The following is a 19,377-nucleotide window of genomic DNA, read 5'->3' on the forward strand; positions in this document are numbered from 1 at the left end:
GAGGGTAAAAAAAAAATACATAGTGTGTAAGCCTCTCACTTATTTTCAATAGTCTTGTTTGTTGTTATATTATTCTTGTATTTCCATTGAGTCAATGCTTAACCAAAAGAAAGATTAGATAAAGAGTGTAATTGAAAAGCTCTAATAGTTGATTATGGGGGTGAAAAGCAATGTGGATGAAAAGTTCTCTGGAAGACGAGGGTCCAAGTCTTCCTCTAAATGCTAACTACCTCTGAGATAAGTCTCTTCCCCTTTCTGGATCTGGCTTCCTTTTCTCTGCCAATATATTTTTAATGATGGGAGGGGAAGCTTGATAAAGTCCTATCTGGTTCTGAATACAAAACCTCTATCATGATCTTGTCTGGATAACAAGAACTTGTTGACTTTATGACATAATCCAGGAATGAAGAAAAAAAAATAAGACTTACTGTTAAGAATAAAAAAGAACATATAGCAGGAAGTTGACCTACAGAAAGCCTTCTGAGAACGTTTAGCCAAAGGTGGAAAATCTGACAGTACCGTACAGTCACAGCATTTCTCTCCATAACAATGATTTTTCCTGCCCTGACTAAAATAGAGCAGTTGTTATTGTCCCCAGCACATGGGTAAACCTCACTGGCAGTGAGGAGATACTCATATAGGATAACCCCTTCACCATGTTCTTTATTCTAAGATTAGCTTTCGGAGACGACTGGGAGTCCCCGACACGTCCTGAGTGGCCACAAATACCTGTCGTCCACATCCAGAGCCTGCAGGTTACACTCAGGCACGCTGGCCAGCTCATTAATGATGTCACTGAAGCCCGCGGCTGCGGCAATGTGCGCGCACGTCTTCCCACTCTCGTCGTCGTAGTTGATGATGGACGGACCCTGGTGGTGGCTCAGGATGATGGAACACAGGGTTCTGTTTCCACTCTGGGGAAGAGAGGTCAAAGGGAGTTCATGAGGAAGAGCCCAGGGCTCTTCCCTGTCTACACATGTTGAGATAAAATACAAAGAGGAAAACAAATTCGAAAAGAAAAGGAAAAACAAAAAGGAAGTAAACACATTTTATCAAACCCTCCAACACATTCCCACTAGTCTCTTGTCACTGCCGGGACTTTTGATTCCCCAGAGCTAAGTTGTCTTCTATGGTTAGCCAGCTAAGAAGGACTTCAGTTAAATACAGGAATAGATGACGGACGTCGGAGCTGGTCCAAGCAGGGGCTACCTACCCAGCAACTTGCTGCTCAAATCTGTGCTTTCTTTCCCCGCCTGTGGCAGAGGCAGACCCCTGAGAAGCTGGAAGAGGGACTTCTCATGTTAACAAAATGACCATGAGAAGTACTCACTGGTGGCATAATGATGACTGAGATGATCCAGTAATGGTCAAATGGCTACAAATTTCATGAAATTTAATCTCCAAAACTCCTTGGTGAAAGGAAATGGATCATAATTAAGTAGCTAATCAATAAAGAAATCAACAAATACGAGAAAGAAAGAGCTTCAGGCATCCATGTAAATTGGGCCTATCTCTCTATACAAATCTAATAAACTTTTTATCTTTGAAGGGAGGCTATTATACCCTCTTTTAAGTAACCTGTTCCAGCCTTAAAAGCCACCAATTCTTCCTCGAGAGAGTGTCCTATATCTCTTCAGATTGCACAAACAGGTAAGTAAAATCTGCATATTACTGGTACTGAGTACCTTTTATTGACCTGAAAAATCAAAAAAAAAAAAACAAAAAACGTTGCATGAGCATTTGCAATGTAAGATGACAATCAATCTTCGGGGGCGAATGAAAGAAATTCTCATTTTATATCATGCAATAAAAAGTCTTATCTTTCAGATTCTCCTGGTATCTCTGGAAATATCATAAAACAATCCAAATAATTCATTAGCATTTTAATTTTCTCAGTGAATCCTCAGAGAGACCTTGGAACTCCATGCACTAGGCCTTATGGGTGGAATGGAGGTCCCTCAGAGGCATGCAGAGCAAGTTAAGGAAATGGGAGAGGCAAGTTGTTATTCTGGAAGCCCAGCATTGGGCCACATGCCGGGGTCAGAGATCTGGGCAAAAGAGAGAGAGAGATTTTTTTAAAAAGCAGTAATTCTGAAGTGCTTCAAGCGCTGTTCAACGGCTACCTCCGGATACATTTTTCCATGTAAAATTTCCTGTTGATCTTCTTCCCACTTTGTTACCCTGTTAATGTGACCCCCAAGGTTGCGTTCTAGAGCTTGAATCGGTTTTCACAGTTCCATGGAATGGCACTCATTCATTTCACCTTTGCTCTTCCTTTCCCTCCCTTGTCTATTTGCACTCTGGGCTCTCTGGCTCTCCGGATTTCTCATTACTCAGCTGGCTGCTGGCTTCACAATGAGCCATTACACTGTGACCCCTTGGGTGTGCTTCCAGTGCATGAGGGGACAGCAGCTGACACCAGTCCTGAAACCTCTTGCAGGACCAAGGGCCAGGAGCCCTCACAGCTCTCAGGAAGACTGATCAGTGGGTGTTAAATGCTACAACCAGGGCCAGATACATCATGTGTGGGGCTCAGGGCAAAATGAAAATATGGAGCCCTCTATCTACACAGCAGGGCACAAGCTTATTCCTTCTTGGTGTCTTTCTTGACATGTCACAGTGATTTTTATTTGTTATTTAGTGTTGTGCTCCTTTGGGCTGGAGATTCTCACCCATTAGTGCAAACCCTCACGGGTGTCTATCTCCCCCTCTTGCAACCAGGCACATGCTTGATCCTGACCCTCCCCAAGTCTGTGTCCAGACCCCTTACCAGGGGGCTGAGAGTTTGTCCTAGGGAGGCAGGGTGGCAGATACTGTGAGTCAGGGTGCCACTGTCCTATCTGACTTCACTAACAAAACAAAAATTCAAAGATAAAATTAATGAGAATTTCCAGATGGCAACCACAAAGCATTATACCCAAGCACAGGGCTCCCTTCTGAGAATGGGGCCCACTAGGGCTGTATTGGTCACATGCCCATTGAGCGGTCCCTACCCACAAGCTTCCTCCTTTTCTTCCACTCAAACCCCCTCTTCCCTCTTCCTCCCTCCATCCTTCCATTGTCACTAATGACTTTAAATTATTTGGATCAATTGGTGAAGTGCTATGGCATGCCTGTTACCAGAAGTTGGCTACACTGAACACATCCAAGCTTTTGTGCCTGCTTTATCAACTTTTCTAAGATTCTTTCACCTGATGTTACTTAAACATAATTTGAAGGAGTCTAAAATACATTTAAAACAATCAGGAGCCCCCACCCCCACCGCCAACACTCACACCTTTTAAAAAAATTACCAACCATTAGAGAAGGAAAACAGAAGCAAAGAGTTGTCAGTTCAGTGAATTTATTTTGTTTACAATTTCCTGGAAGAGCAAAGGAATTCAGGTTGCCAAGGTGATTCCAAGGGCAAAATGCCCTGTCACAATTCTCCCTTTGAGTCGAAGAGGGAGCATCAAGCACAGATAGAAAAAACAAAGCCCATCTCCTCACCCTGTGTCTTCCTCCTCTCCCAACCCCGAGAGCAGCCATTTTGGAAGTGGCAACACTGACACCCAGGCTGCTTCCCAGGACCTCTGCACCTGCCTCTTCTGGACCCATCAGCAGCTCCCCTGGCAGCTGAAGTGGGTCATGCACTCCAGAACTCCAACCCCTTATCTTTTTCCTCCAGAAGGCCCTTTGTCCTGAATTTTCCAGGGAACTTCTTTGTCTCTACACCTAGCTCTCACTTATACAACATTGGCACTGTATCTTCTTTTCTCTGATAGGAAGATACTCCCAGGAATAATGGGAAAAGCTGTCTTTACGGAGTGAACATTGTGTGCCTGGCACTGTTCCAAGCATTTTCACACACCAGTTCATTTCATCCTGACAACAACCCTGTGGGGTAGATCCTCCTCTGATTCCCATTTCGTAGAGCAGAATATGGCGGCACACGGGTTAAGTAACTTGCCCAGGGTGACAGCCAAGAAGTGACGTAGCAGGACAGACAGTCTGTCTCCAGAGCCCTTGTGCCTCATGGCTACACCATTCTGTCTCTAATAAAAAGGAACCCCCGTCTGTTTATTTGATCTTTCATATTCATAGTGGAGAAACGAAAGTAAAAAACTCCTGTTTAGGCTGCAACAGCAGTAGCAATGATGTGTGCCTGGCCAAACGAGACCTTTTTCAGAGTGAAACATGAGGTCTTTAAAAGCCTCTGCTCTGAGGGTTGCCATGGTGCACCCTCAGAGGAATTTGAGGGGCCCGAGAGAGCACTAGTCTGTGAGCTGGGGCCTTGGCTCACCGGTTTCCTGGTAACCGCATTTCCTTCTTGGCAAGCTGGCTATATCAGGCAAAGGTAGGCTCTAGGCCTGGGAGGCCAGAAGGGGTTACAGAGACCAAGAAGCAGTATAGAAGGAATGGGATGGTGCCCGGAAGAGCCCTCAGGAAGAAAGGAGAGTAGGCTTCCCCTTGGGAGAAATGTCATTAAACAGGGGAACTAACAATATTGTACAGATCTTATTCTTATGGAGCTCTGGAATTCTGCACTGGATGACCAGATGAGGATTGTGGATTCGTTTCTTTGTTTTCTGTCACATTGGTTCTGTTTCTGTTCATGGATAATTCATACAGTTGCCTTCATGTGCTCTGAAAACTGCTGGGGACTATAGTGCTAGTCATTATCACTTTACACCTCCTGAGGGAGGGTCCATAAGAAGCCTTGTGTGATATAATGATTTATAAAAAATATATATATGGTCATTCAGATTCCTGAAAATGCTTCAGAGCCATAAATGGGTGAAATGGGTGTCTTGTTATTAAAGAAGGTGACTTTCGGACCCCACCCAAGGGTGGGGCTGGTGGCCAGGAGGGCCAACCCTGTGATTAGAGGGTTGGAACTGTCAGTACCCCCACCCAAAACTTCCAGGGAGGGGAGAGGGGCTAGAGGTTGAATCAGCCCATGGCCCAGGACTTAATTAATCATGACAGTGTAGTGAAGCCTCCATAAAAACTCAAGGGAGCAATTTTTAGGCCCTTCTCGGAGAGCTTCCATGCTTGGGGAACCAGAAGGTTTCCATGTGCTACCAAACCAGACCCCAAAATCCATGAGGACAGAAGCTCCTTTCTTTGGGATCTCACCCTATGTATCCCTTTAACTGGCTGTTGATTCCTACACTTTATCATATCCTTTCATAAAATGGTAAATGTTAGTGTTTCCCTGAGTTCTTCGAGCCGCTCCAGCAAATTAATTGAATCTAAGGAGGAGGTCAGTGGCACTTCCAATCTGTAGCTGGTCAGTCAGAAGCACAGGTAACAGCCCCTTTGAGACTGGTGTCTGAAGTGGGGCATGAGATGCAGCCTTGTAGGACTGCATCCTTCACCTGTGGAACCTGATGCCATCTCCAGAGAGAAAGTGTCAGAATTGTCTTGAATTCTCAAACACTCTTAAAGACCTTGCCCACCCCCCCCCACACACACACAAAGTTGAACTAATATATAATTTTGCTGCAGGCGGACTACTAAAAAAACAAGATTCCAGTGTTCTGACCGCAGACGCTTTTTATTCTAGGAGACCTTCCAAAGGGTCTTGGTGGGAGATTCAGGACGAGTTGGTTATTTGCTAACACATGTCTGGAGAATTAGTACTATTGTGGCTTCTTCTTAGAGGGAACTCCAACCTCCTTCCTTCTCTTGGAAGCAGTGGCCCGTTTGCATCACTTCTTGCATGACGGTGACCAGATGAATGGGAGGCTAGGATTTTAGGTCATAAGCCAGAGCCAGATGCATCAGACTGGGAATGCAGCTTCGAGGGAACATCTACCAGTCTACACAAGGTGAACATTTGAGAGTTGAGAGCCTGGGGCTAACCAGATAAAAAAGGTACCTAATAGCCTAAAGTCTGAACCATCTTCATGCTTAGCCCCTTTGGACACAAGCTTTACTCCTTCGCCTGACTCCAGAGGCCACTGTACCCCAAAGCCTGGGGCTGACTGCCCTGGAGAGCTAGAGCAAGACAGAAATCAGGGGGGATGGGGCATGAGGCATGCTGACCCTCCACTGCTGAGCTACTTCATTTCATAGTTTCTCTAATACTGTAGAGAAAAAAAAAAAATCTCCTTTCTTGCTCTGTTAGTGTGTAAAAAAGGGCTGAATTCTACTGGCTGTCTGACAAGATGGAGATCTCCAGGAGGGCTCTATCTTGTCCTTTGCTAAATGTCTGACTGGGAATCTTTCTGCTGAAATGAAGCCTAGCAGAGAGTCACTCTCAATAAATATTTGCTGAACAATAAATAAATGAGTAAAACTAGCCTGACGAACTCTAAGCAAAGCCAAAGAGCCATCCTTTTTAGCTTCTGTCTCTTTTCCTCATTATATTTCCCCCTTTTACTCTTCTCACTTCTTTTTTTATTTGTACTCACTCCTAGGTGAGTCCTTGTTATTTTCTCCTTCTACTGCACCCCTTCCTGTCTATAACCAAGAGCTGGGGAGCTGACCCATGCGGCCACTTAAACTTAGGTTGCCCCTCAAGCCTGCAGTTTCCTAGGTGGGTTGGCCTTTGCTCCCAGGGTATGGATTTCACAAACTTGACTTTCTTTTTGTTTACTCTAGGCTTAGTGGCTTTGTAGTCCTCCTCTTATCAAGCACTGGGAGATATGGCCTGGGTGCCTGGTGGGTGCTGGGTGTCCTTGGTCCAATGCCAACCTCCAGTGCACTAGTTTCTTTACCTGTGAACTGGGTGGTGGGACTAAATGAATTAATATGGTCCCTTCCAGCTCTAAGATTCTTTCATCTTATGAACTGGACCCACGGGTATATGACATTTATCCGTTGTCGTTCTGAATATATTCCGGGTAAAAATATATTTGTAAGATTTTGACACAATCCAAAATGTTGACCACAGATCTTCACCACAGGAAGGAGGAGGATTCCATACTGGACCAAACCAGTCTCAAGCACTAAAGGCTTAAAGGTTATAAAGAAATTAAAGGGTGTACGTGTGTGTGTGTATGCGTGCGCATGTTTAATTTCCTTAACCACATAACCACACACTGAATGAACAAACATGAAATAGTTGTTTTATGTCAGTGCAGTTCTTTTCTTTCTACCCTCCCTTGAAAAATGCACTGAAAGAAAAAAAGTATTTCTAAGGAAGATTCCAAAGAAACACATTTCCTAGTAAGCAGAGGAGGGAGCTAGTGGTGAGATTTGAGGGGCAGTTGATACCTGCCCCCCTCATTGACCTGCCATCATATCTATCCTAGAATTCCTACCATTAGAAAGACCTCCCTGGTATTAAGGCATTACTCTCCTGCAAGTCTCAGTTAAGCTAACAAATGGTGTTCTACAAAGAGAACCCAATAAGCCATCAATCTCGTTCATTTGAGATGGGTAAATTTATTGGACTGAATTCAGTGAACACCTCTTTGAGGAACTAAGACTCACAAAGATCTATTCTGGGTCTTGAGAGGCACCTACACGAATAAAGCACATTGCCCTTAAGCACATAGTCTAGAAGGGAAGAATCAGCCATCCCACTGCTTGCAACACCAGTCCTAGACATAAGAAAGTACTAGATGGGCAACTCAGAGGGAACAATTCTGAAAGGGAGCTCAACAAAGAAGGCGGCATTCAGTTGGGGCTTCAGGAATAAGAAAGAATAAGCAGAAATTCTTCAGGTGGAAGGGATGATGTGAGAAGTGCAAGAAGGGTTTCACCAAAACAGAAGAGGGTGACTAAGGCGGAGACAGAATGAATCTCTGTGATGTATTGAAGGGATCATTCATATTTCGGTGTGATTGGAGTAAAGCCTATATGGGCTGAAGAGGAGAGGTCAGGGAGTGGGTGGGGGGTACGGGGTATTTGTTTACAACCTTTTAGGGGTAGTCACCCATCCTCACTCGGGAATTGAAGAAAGTCGTGGATGATTTCCTCAGAAAAAAGTTTGCTAACATATTCACACACTCACACATAGCATATTTCATACAGTTGTAGGGGTTTTAGAAGGGACCTGTCTTGTTAGTCCTTTTTACCCCCAACGCCAGCCCAGGGAGTTTGTTCTGTACCAAAAAATGGAACTCGCTAAAGGTTTTTGAGCCAAGGCCCAACAGTGACCATAATAACTGTTTTGGTGGAACAACAATTGTGTTCATACATTCCTCTGGAATTTGTAGAAAGAACCCTTGGTGGCAGTGTGAGAACAGAAGGGACAAGGAAAGGGCTGAAAGTAGGAATACAGATCCTGAAACTGTTCAGATGAGAGATGGTAGAAGCTTGATCTAAGAGAATGACAGTGGGTGTGCAAAATTGCCTTCATTTGTTCTTCTGGGTTTACTCTCCCATCTTTTTCCATCCTGCTCTTCCCTCTAGCCTGTATGAATTGCATCAGATGGGCTCCCTTGCCCTATGGCTTCTGGTTGGGTTTGGCCAATGAGTGACACTGACAGGAGATGGGTGTAGGAGGACAGAGATCAGGGTGTTTATCGTTCAGTTCTCTCTCTGCCGGGCCACGGTGTGGTCATTCCATCGAAGGCTACACCTACTGTCCTGAGTTGCCCATCTAGTACCTCCCCTACAGCTCCATCTTTTGCTGTGTCTTAGTAACCACCCCTTCCCATGCCCTTTTAGGCCCAGATGGCAACCTGCTGTGGTATTCGAATACCCTCTTCAGGAACTTCTGCCCAATTTATCCCATCATGACTGGGCTATGTTTCCTGCTGTGACCCTGACCTGTACAGTGGGGATAGAAAGGAGGTGACAGAGATGTGAGAGCTGAGGAGGTAGAATTGAGGGGTCTTGATAACCAACTAGATACAAAGGGTGATAAGGAAGGAGTGTGGACCATGCAAAGCCCTTTGGCTTGGGCTACTATGAGGACGAGAATGTGATGGGAAGGGAAGACCATGGGTTAAGTTTGGACATGTCCAGTTTGAAGTGTCTGGGAAATGATGTGGAGATGCCCAAGAGAGCTAGAAATGTGAGTCTAGAGTTTCAGAGAGAGGTCAGGTTTGAGAATCTTCTGAATAGAATGATAGTTGATACAGTGGGCTTTCTGAGGAAGACAGGAAGAAAAAGACTGGGGACGGAACTTCTGCAGGGTCTCCTGGGCAGACAGGGGAGGTGAATGAGGGCGACGGGCCCACAGGAGGGCATCACCAGCTACCAAAGCCCCTGAGAGATGGGGCAGAAGCCCAACCCCAAATCACTTCATGGGTCTAATGTTTCCAATCTTTCCTGCCTGGTTATCTGGGTGAAATACGGAGACTTTATTATTTTAAAGTGCTATAGCTTTAAATATGGGCTCATATGGTCCAAGAGAAAAGCAGGAAGTTTGGGGAAAGGAATAAATGACAACAGGAAATAGACTCATTCATGTGGAAAAACTGTAAAAGGAGCACAATGCTGGTCCTGTGCTATAAATGAACCAGAAGGCTAAAGGAGGCAAGTGTAATCATGGTTTCAGCTGACATTTGGAATTACCCTTAGTCTTCTTTGCAGATTAAAGGGCAGGACACACCACTTCTGAATTTCACTGCTAACTAGAAGGACAGAGAGGGTGCGTGGTTCTCCTACAAGTGTGATTCTGAACCTTTTAGGGGTAGTCACCGATCCTCACTGAGGAATTGAACAAGTCGTGGATGACTTCCTCAGAAAAAAGTTTGCTAACATATTCACACACTCACACATAGCATATTTCATACAGTTGTAGGGGTTTTAGAAGGGACCTGTCTTGTTAGTCCTTTTTACCCCCAATGCCAGAAACACAGTAGGTGCTCAAGAAATATATATTAAGCAACTGAGTAAATAAATGAATGACGCAGTATGCTTACACCAAATCATGGTCAAAATGCAAATAAAGATATTTGAAGTAGGAGTAGATAAGGTTTTAGCACCCATTAATATGAATTCATTTATCATAGCAGTTTTCAACCCTCGGTGCACATTACAATCTCCTGGGGTGAAGGGAAACTTTAAAAAAATATGGATACCTGGGCTCTACCCCAGAACAGCTGAAAATCTAAGGGTGTGGGCCTTGCATATCAGTATTGCTTAAGAGCTCTTCAGATAATTTTAAAGTGCAGACAGGACTGCGATCAATGTAGCAGGTTAAAAGCTCTATCATTTAGTAGAGAGAAAGAATAAGAAGATGTGGGTATGATAATTAAGTTGTTGTGGAGGAAATCAGGAACCATAACAAAAACGGTTATCTATTCTAATTACCTAGCACATTACATATTGCTGTCATGTGCACACTCTCATTCATACCCCAAAGACACACTGAGAGTTATGCCAAGAGGGACTGGTGATTTTTCTCAGATCAAAACCAGGTCTCTCAATGCAAACAGATTTTCTGAGTTGAGTGCTGAGTGTTCTTTTCATTTTGCCAAACGGCCTCTTTGAGAATAAGAGAAGGGGTTCCCACCCCCGAAGAGTCCAAATCAGAAGGTCTGGAGTGGGGCCTGGGAACCTATCATTTTACAAGCACTGCGGCTGATTCCACTGCAAGGCCGGGACTAGAGCAGTAGCTCTACACTGGGGGCAGGGTGGAGGCTGTGGGAGCAGAGATGTGAGCCCCATCCCAGATCTGCGGAATCAGAACGCAAGGGTGATGAGAGTGAACACAGGAAATGCTTGATTTGGAGACAACTCCCACCTCAGCTGAGCACCAGCACACATGGTGGCCCACCCAGAGGACGGGGCCCTGGGCAGGGAGGGGCATGCGGGGGGATGGGGTGGGAGATTAGATACTGAAAGTAGGTAGGAGGAGGCTACAGCAGGTGGCAAGGACAAAACCAGTTTTGCTCACTTTGCAGTCTTGCCCAGAGCTAGTCTCGGTACAGAGTAACTGAACAGCCAAAGTTGGAGGGACAAAACCAGAGCAGTTTCCAAATCACTTCTGTTTCAATTTTACCTCAGGCCTGAAAGTGCCAGGTGCCCGACTCTGGCATGCTTGGCACGTGAAACAACTGGGTGAAACCACGGGCAGGGCAGGCAGAAACCCCTCTCATAAGGATCCCGGCCGCAGCTCAGCAAGGGTGCCTTTGTTGGGCTGATGAAGATGAACAGTGGAGGGGTCTCTGCTTGGGTATCAAAAGACAGAATGGGCTGGCAAGTTTGTTGAAACGATACATAATACTACTCTCCTCTGAAGGATGGAGTAGATAACTCTGAGTTAATCTATTCTTCTAAAATAGAAAGCACGTCAATAAATGTGAGCTATGGGCATTCTTTCACCTTATTCACTTTCCCCCTCTTTGGGCTATAGATTTCTGGGGCTTATTCTGATTTCTTTGGTCATGTGTTCTGAGATAAACTCCCTTTTGTGATCATGGGATAGTGTTAAGAGGCATGATTTTCATTGCTCAGCACAGAACTCAGCGTCACCTGGAATAACTCTGCTTTGGAGGATTTGGAAGAAGAGAGTTATGGTCCAAAGACTTTGAAGGGATTTTCCTAATAAAACTTTGAAGGTTCATCCTGGTGTACCATGAGCTACTTAGCAAGAATGGGGATGGAGAGAGAAAGAGAGCAAGCAAGAGAGGTATTTTGTGTGTGTGTGTGTATGTGTGTGTGTATGTGTGTGTGTGTGTGTGTAAAACAGCCAAAGCAGGCTCTCTTCCCCCTCTGTATCTTGGTGGGGTTTCTTCTTCCCAACTCATGCACCCAAATCCTCCAAAGGGACAGGTTTGCTGTCACCCTTTGGTTCTGAAGGGACGGGAGGAGGGCAGCGTGAATCTTCCTTGCTCTAACACACATATAATCTCCATATCAGTGCAGTGGCTGCACCTTTGATAATTCCACCTTTTAGGTCTGACACACCCAGAGAACCTGTAACATTGCTTTACACCATCTAAACTGGAGACAAGTTTACCAGCCAATTTCTCACCTGGACTGCCCAGTGGAGAGCTGTTTTAAAGTCTTTATCCACAAGAGTAGGGTCTGCTCCCTTTTTCAGCAGCATTTGAGTGTGTTGAGGCCGGTTGTGGAAAGCTGCCCAGTGGAGTGGTGTCATTCCCTACAAAACCACAGTCAGAAAGGGGAGAGGTGAGCACAGGCTATCAGGAAGGACAATGGAGCTCACACTTTCTCCCCAGACCCAAGGGCCATCACCACATAGGTTGGTTGCTGCCAGTCAGTTCATTCATTCCTTAAACCATTCAGTCAACAGATATTTATTGAGGTTCTGCTTTGTGCCAGGAAAACAGGGATGGAGAATTCTACAGTGAATTAGATAAACAAGATCCTTGCCCTCGTAGGAACTGCAGTGTGGTAGAGGAAGACAGAGAACAAATGCAAATGAGCAAAAGGATTTTCCAGATGGTGCCATGCTATAAAGAATGCATACAGCGTGGGGTGAGGGACTGATTGTGGGCTTAGTGACTGTTCTGCACGGCCTCTATGAGCCAGGCTGGGGGAACAGAGTAGCGAGCACCAAGCCACAGAGGCAACCACCTGTGACTGGGGTCACGCTAAGCTGCCATATCCCACCACAGGGGGAGGGGCATTGTTTTACTGCAGTATCCCCGGTGGCTACAACAGAGACTAGGTAAATAGCTGTTGAATGAAAGAATGAATGGAGAGGGAGAGAGAACCTTGTGAAATGAGTCTGGAGAGGGAGGCAGGGCTGATCCTGGGATGTGGGATGGGGGATACAATCTCTGTATAAATCATTTAGATTTTATTCTAAAGTCAATGGAAAGACAGTGAAGGGTTTTAAGTGGGTGTTGACATGATCTGATTTACCCTGTTTAGAAGAAATCACTCTGTGGCAGCTTGTATGAGTCCATCTGGTGAATCTCAGCTTCTTTCAGAGCTTAAGGTCACATGCTTTGGACATCATTTAATAATACAATGAACTTATGCTGGGAAAGGTAACCATGAGGACTGGTATTATTTGGGAGTGTATTATGAAAACGTGGCCTCTTCTCCTTGCCCACACCTCTCAGTTACACAAAATATCTCTAAAATGACTCTAGATTAAGATGCTTGGTAAAGCGGGTAAAGAGTATGGGCAGCAGCTTTTAAGTTTTTTTCATAATCACCTCTGCAGATAACATAAAGGTAGGAGTCTAATACTTATCAATCCAATGGTCTTTATGAGTTCTTATGTATATTAATTCACCAAATCCTCCAAACAATCTTCTGAATTAAGTACTGTGCTGAAGTCTACTATGTGTTCCCCAAACTCTACCTCCTCTTCCTCCAGGGTGCAGAGGGTACATTCCCCAGCCTCCCAGCAGATAGGGGTGGCCTTGAGACTGAGCCCTGATCATTGCAATGCGGACAGAGGGGGTGGAAGCCCCTAGTAGGCCTGCCTAGAAAACAAAACCCACGTGGTCTCCCACACCTTCTCTCTTTCCTCATCCAACAAATGAATGCAGAGAACAAGACTAGAGAAGATTCCAGAACCATATAATTCTGAAGCCCAGGACCCTGACTGATGGGGGAGAATCAGGCTATCCTGTCAACCAGGACTGGACTATGATTCTAGCAAGAAATAAGATTTTACTGTGTCAGGCCACTGATATTTTGAGTTGATTGCTATAGCGGTTGGCCAACTCTGACAGGTGCCGCTGTCCTTCTCGTTTTATAGAAGAGGAAGCTGAGCTCTAGAGAAGTTCCCAAGTCTGTGAGTGAGCACGGAACTGAATCTAGGGTTTGAGGTTTACGGGGCACTGGGATGAGAATGTTAATCCCCTAAGACCACTTTGAAAATTCTAAATCATTATATTATGGTCTGCTTTCAAGTTGTGCGAGTCACATAAGAGAGATATGCTCTTGAGGATATTTCAAGAAATTGGTTCCATATGGAAAAGAATGCTAATACAAAAGCAGGGGAACTTCTTGTTCTTATTCTGACAGCTGAATATTTACTAGGATTCAGAATAACTCCATGCATTTCAGTAAGTCCTCTTCATTTTAAGTGTGGCCCATTGGAACTAGAAATCTGGACTCAAGAAAATCAGATTATCTTTATTACGCCTGGATTTCCCCTTCCCAGTGCTGAATCCCATTTGCTTCAGACTCATTGGCTTCATCATGAAGTGCTACCAGTACTCAGGGTTAAAGACATCAAAGAAAACTTGAAGACACTCTAGTGTAAACTTCATGAGGGTAGGTCCTTGTCTGCTGTCTGAAGCCCTAGAGCTTAGAACAATGTCAGGATATTGTAGGTGCTGAGTAAGTTGTTATTTAAAATGAATGACTTCTTAACTGTCCTTGATTGAATTTTTTTGCTTTTGTAAAATTTAGCTTTGCTTTTAAAAACTACATAAATAAAAAAAGGCAAAACATGACTTCTCCTTTATAGAGAATCAATTTGTCTGATATGGTCATTGTTACCAACTTTTCAACTGAAACCTGGTAGAATTTTTGATCAGTTCTCCAAATAGGTATATGGCAATCATTCTATGCATAGGTATGATTTACTGATATGAGAACTCAGTGTGAAAATAAGGGTATGAATTAAGTTCTGATTATGCACTGCTAATCCTTGTCTCCTAAACACAACCGTTAAACTTCTAGAGTTATTTCCTTAAAACAACCCCACCCCCTGCCAAAAAAACCTTAAAAACCCAACTTCGGCATGCTCTGGTAAAGTGGTGGGGTGGAGCACTAGCATTTTTTGTATACCTTCTTCCTGTCAAGAAATTTATATATATTACCTCATTGAATATTTATATATATACACAATCCTAAGGGGTAGGCATTTGTAGGCCCATTTTACAGGTGAAGAAACCGAAACACAGGTTAAGTAATTTGCCTAAGGCTATGGGTACATGCCATAGTTGGGATTCAAATCCAGGTCTCTTCAATCCTGGAGAATAACATTCTTCCCACACATCAGGCTGGTAGGCTTTCATTTTGGAAATGAGCTCAAATGCTGGAGAATTCTTTTCTTTGTGATTTTAACTGGATTCAGGGTCATCTAACTTTTTGGAATGGTGGTTTTCATTAGCGAAAAGGTCACCATCCTATATTATTATTTGTTGCATTTGGCATTGCCTCTAGGCTCTTACTAAAAACACAGCTGGTGAGTATTTATTTTTGTAAGGTATTGAACTATAGATTTTCTCCCATCCCCCACCCTGGAATTTGGGTGATCATCTGACCCTAAATCAAAACTTGAATCATTCCATTCCTTCTTGAAATAATAATAATTATAAACACATACACACACATTGTTTATATTACACTACAACAAGTTGCAAACAGTCAAGTCAAGGGAACTTTTCCATTACTGTTTTTTCAGTTGGGCTAGTGAGAAATAAAAATAAAACCCCTTAGAGTTAGTAATATGAAAACCAAAACTTTCAAAATCAGCTTCAGTGCAGGCCCTGGCATTGCACAACATACTTTGATTAGGAAAGTAGGCTTTTTTTCTACAACTGCCTCCTTTTCCCTCCAGTCTGGGGAGCCGGAAGGCATCCCAGTTGTATTATGCGAAGGCTGGTGGCCATTTAAGGGGCTGACTTCAGGCTCGGAGACTGGCGTCTACATTGAGTGGTGACAGGTCACAGTTCAGCTGTGATGCACATAGGCAGAGGCCGTGGCTTCTTTGTCGTGATATGTACAGCCCCGAGCACACAGTAAGTGTTAAAGAAATACTCACAGGAAGAATTAGTGAATTACAGGTTATCAAGGCTCCCTTGGACTCATGGAGAGTAGAAAATACGAGAGTCTGTCGAATGCAGGCCAGCCCTCTGTGTCCAAACTGTGGAGACCTTCTCTAACAGCTGCTTCCTGCAATTTCACTGAGGACTCAGTTGGGCCTCTGAAGCATCAAGGGGCTGAAAATCTGGGAGTCACTTGCAGACACGTTGCAACAAACACCCAGATGGCCCTGCTCAGAGTAGAACTCCACTTTTTTGAAAAACAAAAAGTATTGGCTCTGAGACTAAAAAGGAACTCACATGCACCTAAGAGCACAGGTCTCCAAAATGTTTTGAACAGAAATGTTCAGTTTTAGTTGGCGTTGAATCCATTTCGAGGTTTCTAAAAGGATTACATGTATGTCATGACTGTTGGGTGCCTAGCAGCTTGCTTTGGAACGGCGCTCTCACACAGATGAGTAATTCTGTGCCTTGAGATGAAATTTAAGGGCTTACAAGTCCTATCAATGTCTCAGAACTTTTTTTTTTTCCCCAAACCACTGTAACTTCTGTGTTTTCTGAACCAGAAATCTGTTAAGTGCTCACTATGGCACCTTTAGACTGGCGTTAGCAGACACTGAAAGGCACAGAGAGAGAAATATGTGATGTGGCCAGGCATTTGCTGCACCCCTCAACTTTTTATCCTGGGGGATAAAATTATATCAAGTGCTGAGAGGTAGCAAAAACAATTCTGGGTCCTTCAGAGAATCTAGATCTTCTAAAGGATCTAGAATTTCACAGAAGTCCAGTTTGGCTCTGGTTGATGTTTTATTTATTTATTTATTTATTTATTTATTTATTTATTTATTTATTTATTTGACAGAGAGAGACACAGCGAGAGAGGGAACACAAGCAGGGGGAGTGGGAGAGGGAGAAGCAGGCTTCCTGCCAAGCAGGGAGCCCAATGTGGGGTTCGATCCCAGGACCCTGGGATCATGACCTGAGCCGAAGGCAGACGCTTAACCAACTGAGCCACCCAGCTGCGCCTATGGTTGACGTTTTAAAATTCACACACATACTATTGATCTCCCAATCACATATGACTACTCCTCACAAAAGTTGTCTCCTCTAGACAAAAACTAGGAATGAATGATGTGCTTTAAAAGATTTTTTAAAAAATAGATTGTTAGAAGTACAGGAATGAAAGCCATTTCCTTTCATTTTTATTTAGAAAATATTTTAGAATTATAGCCCAAAAGATTAAGAAATTATTTCATTGTCTTTGTTTTAGAGTTTTCCTATCTGGGTAAGTTGTGTATATCATAACAGCCAAAGATTATAACTGAAGACTGAAAATAATTAGATATTGGATTTTAGGACAGTAAGAATGGCTACTAATGATGATATTCTTTAAAAATGCTCACTCTCTCCCTGTAATAATGACAAAAACAATGTATCCAACAAAAACATAAAAATCTTTAGGGTGGAGACTTTTATAATTTAAATGAGACACTAACACAAGAAAAGCAACAAAGAGTAACTCAGGCCATGGAAGTAAAAGGGCAAATTTCTAAAGCAAAGCCTTGAGAATAGAGACCTACGTTGTTATATTTATTTTTCAACTAAACAGAACATCTACATTCTGCACTAAACTGTGAACTATGAGAGCAGGAATCAAGCCTATATGAGACAAGGTAGGTACGTAAATATTTTTTAATGAATAAAATGACGATTTTCCCATTCCAAGTAGATCACCCTGGGAGGCCTACAATTAGGCCTTGTTGATCAAAATGTTTTTGGAAGATCTTTTTTTGGAATATCCACTGCAGCAGGGGTTCTAGGCATGGATAGAAATCAGGCTTTGGGTCGGGGCGGAGCAAGATGGCGGAGGAGTAGGAGACCTAGATTTCGTCTGGTCTCAGGAATTCAGCTGAATAGGGATCAAACCATTCTGAACACCTACGAACTCAACAGGAGATCGAACAGGAGAGTAGCAACAACTCTCTGAACAGAGAAGCGACCACTTACTGGAAGGTAGGGCTTGCGGAGAAGTGAATCCGAGGCGATATTCGGGAGGATAGACGGCGGGGGAGGGGCCTCCGCCGGCCGCTTCTGGCAAGTGCTAGAGCCGCGGAGCACAAAATCGGACCTTTTAGAAGTCGGCTCCGCTGAGGGACGTCGCTGCAGTGGCTAAACGGGGGGTGGAACCCTCGTGGGACAGTGTGGACTCAGGACCCTTGGGGTCACAGAGATACCGGGGTGCCTGAGTGCAGCAGAGCTCCCAGGTATCAGAGCAGGGAAACCGGCTGCAGATACGGAGCAGAGTCGCGGGTTCTCAGCTCGGGGTTGCCATAAACTGTGATCTGCGGCCCAGTCGGGGCACGGCTCCCCCAGCAGGGACCCAACAAGCAGCAGATCCGGGGAGACTCCCCTTCCTTCCCGGGGAGGAGCGGTGCGGGAACGCACTGCAGGGATCTGCTGGGTTTGGAGACTCCGCGCGGGGTCGGGTGCCAGAGAGAGCAACGCTCGGTCACAGGCCGGGTGAGCACGGAGTGCGGCCAGAGACCGGGGACACGGAAGTGACTGCTTTTCTCTGGGGGCACACTGAGGAGCGGGGCCCCGAGTTCTCAGCTCCTTCAAGTGGAGATTGGGAGGCCACCATTTCTGCCCTGGGCCTCCAAAGCTGTACCGAGAGCTTGCAGGGAACAAAAGCTCCTGAGAGCAAACCGGAGCAGCTTCCTTAGCCCGGACCGACAAGGGCGGGGCAATTCCGCCTCCGGCAAAGACATTTGGGAACCACGGCAACAGGCCCCTCCCCCCAGAAGATCAGCACAAACAGCCAGCAAGCCAAGACCAAGTTGATCGATCAAGGAGAATAGGAGAACTCCAGCGCTAGGGGAATACTGCACATAGATTCATGGCTTTTTTTTTTTTTTTTTTTTTTTACCATGATTCATTATTTCATCAAAGTTAATTTTTGTTGACTGTTTTTTTTTATTTTTCTTTTTCCCTTTTTCAACCAACATCTTATAAATCCCTTTTTTAAAAAAAAAAAAACATTTTTTATTTTTCATTTTTAGAGTCATATTTTATCCCTTCATAGTAGTTACCCTTATTTTTGGCATATATATATAAGTTGTTCTCTCTTTAAAATTTTGAGGTACAGTTTCTTCTAACAGATCAAAATATACCCTAAATCACTAGTGTATGGCTTTGTTCTAGTCTCCTGCCTGATCACATTCTCTCCCTTTTTCCTTTTTTTTTTTTTTTCTTATATCTTCTTTCTTTTTTCAAACAACTTATCTTACCAAGTCCTTTTATAAAATCTTTTATAATTTTCATCTTTACAGTCATCTTCCATCCCTTTATTGTATCAACCCTTATTTTGTACATATATGTCTTTCTTCCTTTAAAATTTTAGGAGGCACTTTTTTCTAACAGACCAAAATACGCCCAAAATCTAGTGTGTGGCACTGATCTATGCACTAGCCTGATCATATTTGATCATATTCTGCCTTTTTTGTATTGTTTTGTTTTAGTTTTTATCTTTTTTTTTTTTCTTTTTCTCTTTCTTTTTTCTTTCTTTCCCTTTCTTTTCCCCTGGTGTCAAGTCTTTTCTGATTTGTATACAGTATATTTGCTGGGGACGTTGTTAACCTGTTAGCATTTTGTTCTCACATTCATCTATTCTCCTCTGGACAAAATGACAAGACGAAAGAAATCACCTCAGCAAAAAGAACAAGAGGTAGTACCGTCAGCCAGGGACCTACTCAACACCGATATTAGTACGATGTCGGACCTAGAGTTC

The 19,377-nt window shown here is 44.0% G+C and overlaps 1 protein-coding gene across 1 annotated transcript in view; it reads right to left on the bottom strand.

Annotated features, from left to right (window-relative positions):
• The window catches only part of ANKRD55 (ankyrin repeat domain 55), a 98,551-nt gene that overhangs the window by 17,581 nt on the left and 61,593 nt on the right, over positions 1–19,377 (bottom strand). The window contains exons 7-8 of the mRNA XM_027606092.1: positions 11,864–11,992; positions 730–914 (exon numbers count right to left, since the gene is read on the bottom strand). Coding sequence (XP_027461893.1) covers positions 730–914; positions 11,864–11,992 — 314 coding nt within the window. The remainder of the gene's footprint in view (positions 1–729; positions 915–11,863; positions 11,993–19,377) is intronic.

This window comes from Zalophus californianus, chromosome 5 (assembly GCF_009762305.2).
Source record: "Zalophus californianus isolate mZalCal1 chromosome 5, mZalCal1.pri.v2, whole genome shotgun sequence".
Classification (NCBI taxonomy): Eukaryota; Metazoa; Chordata; class Mammalia; order Carnivora; family Otariidae; genus Zalophus; species Zalophus californianus.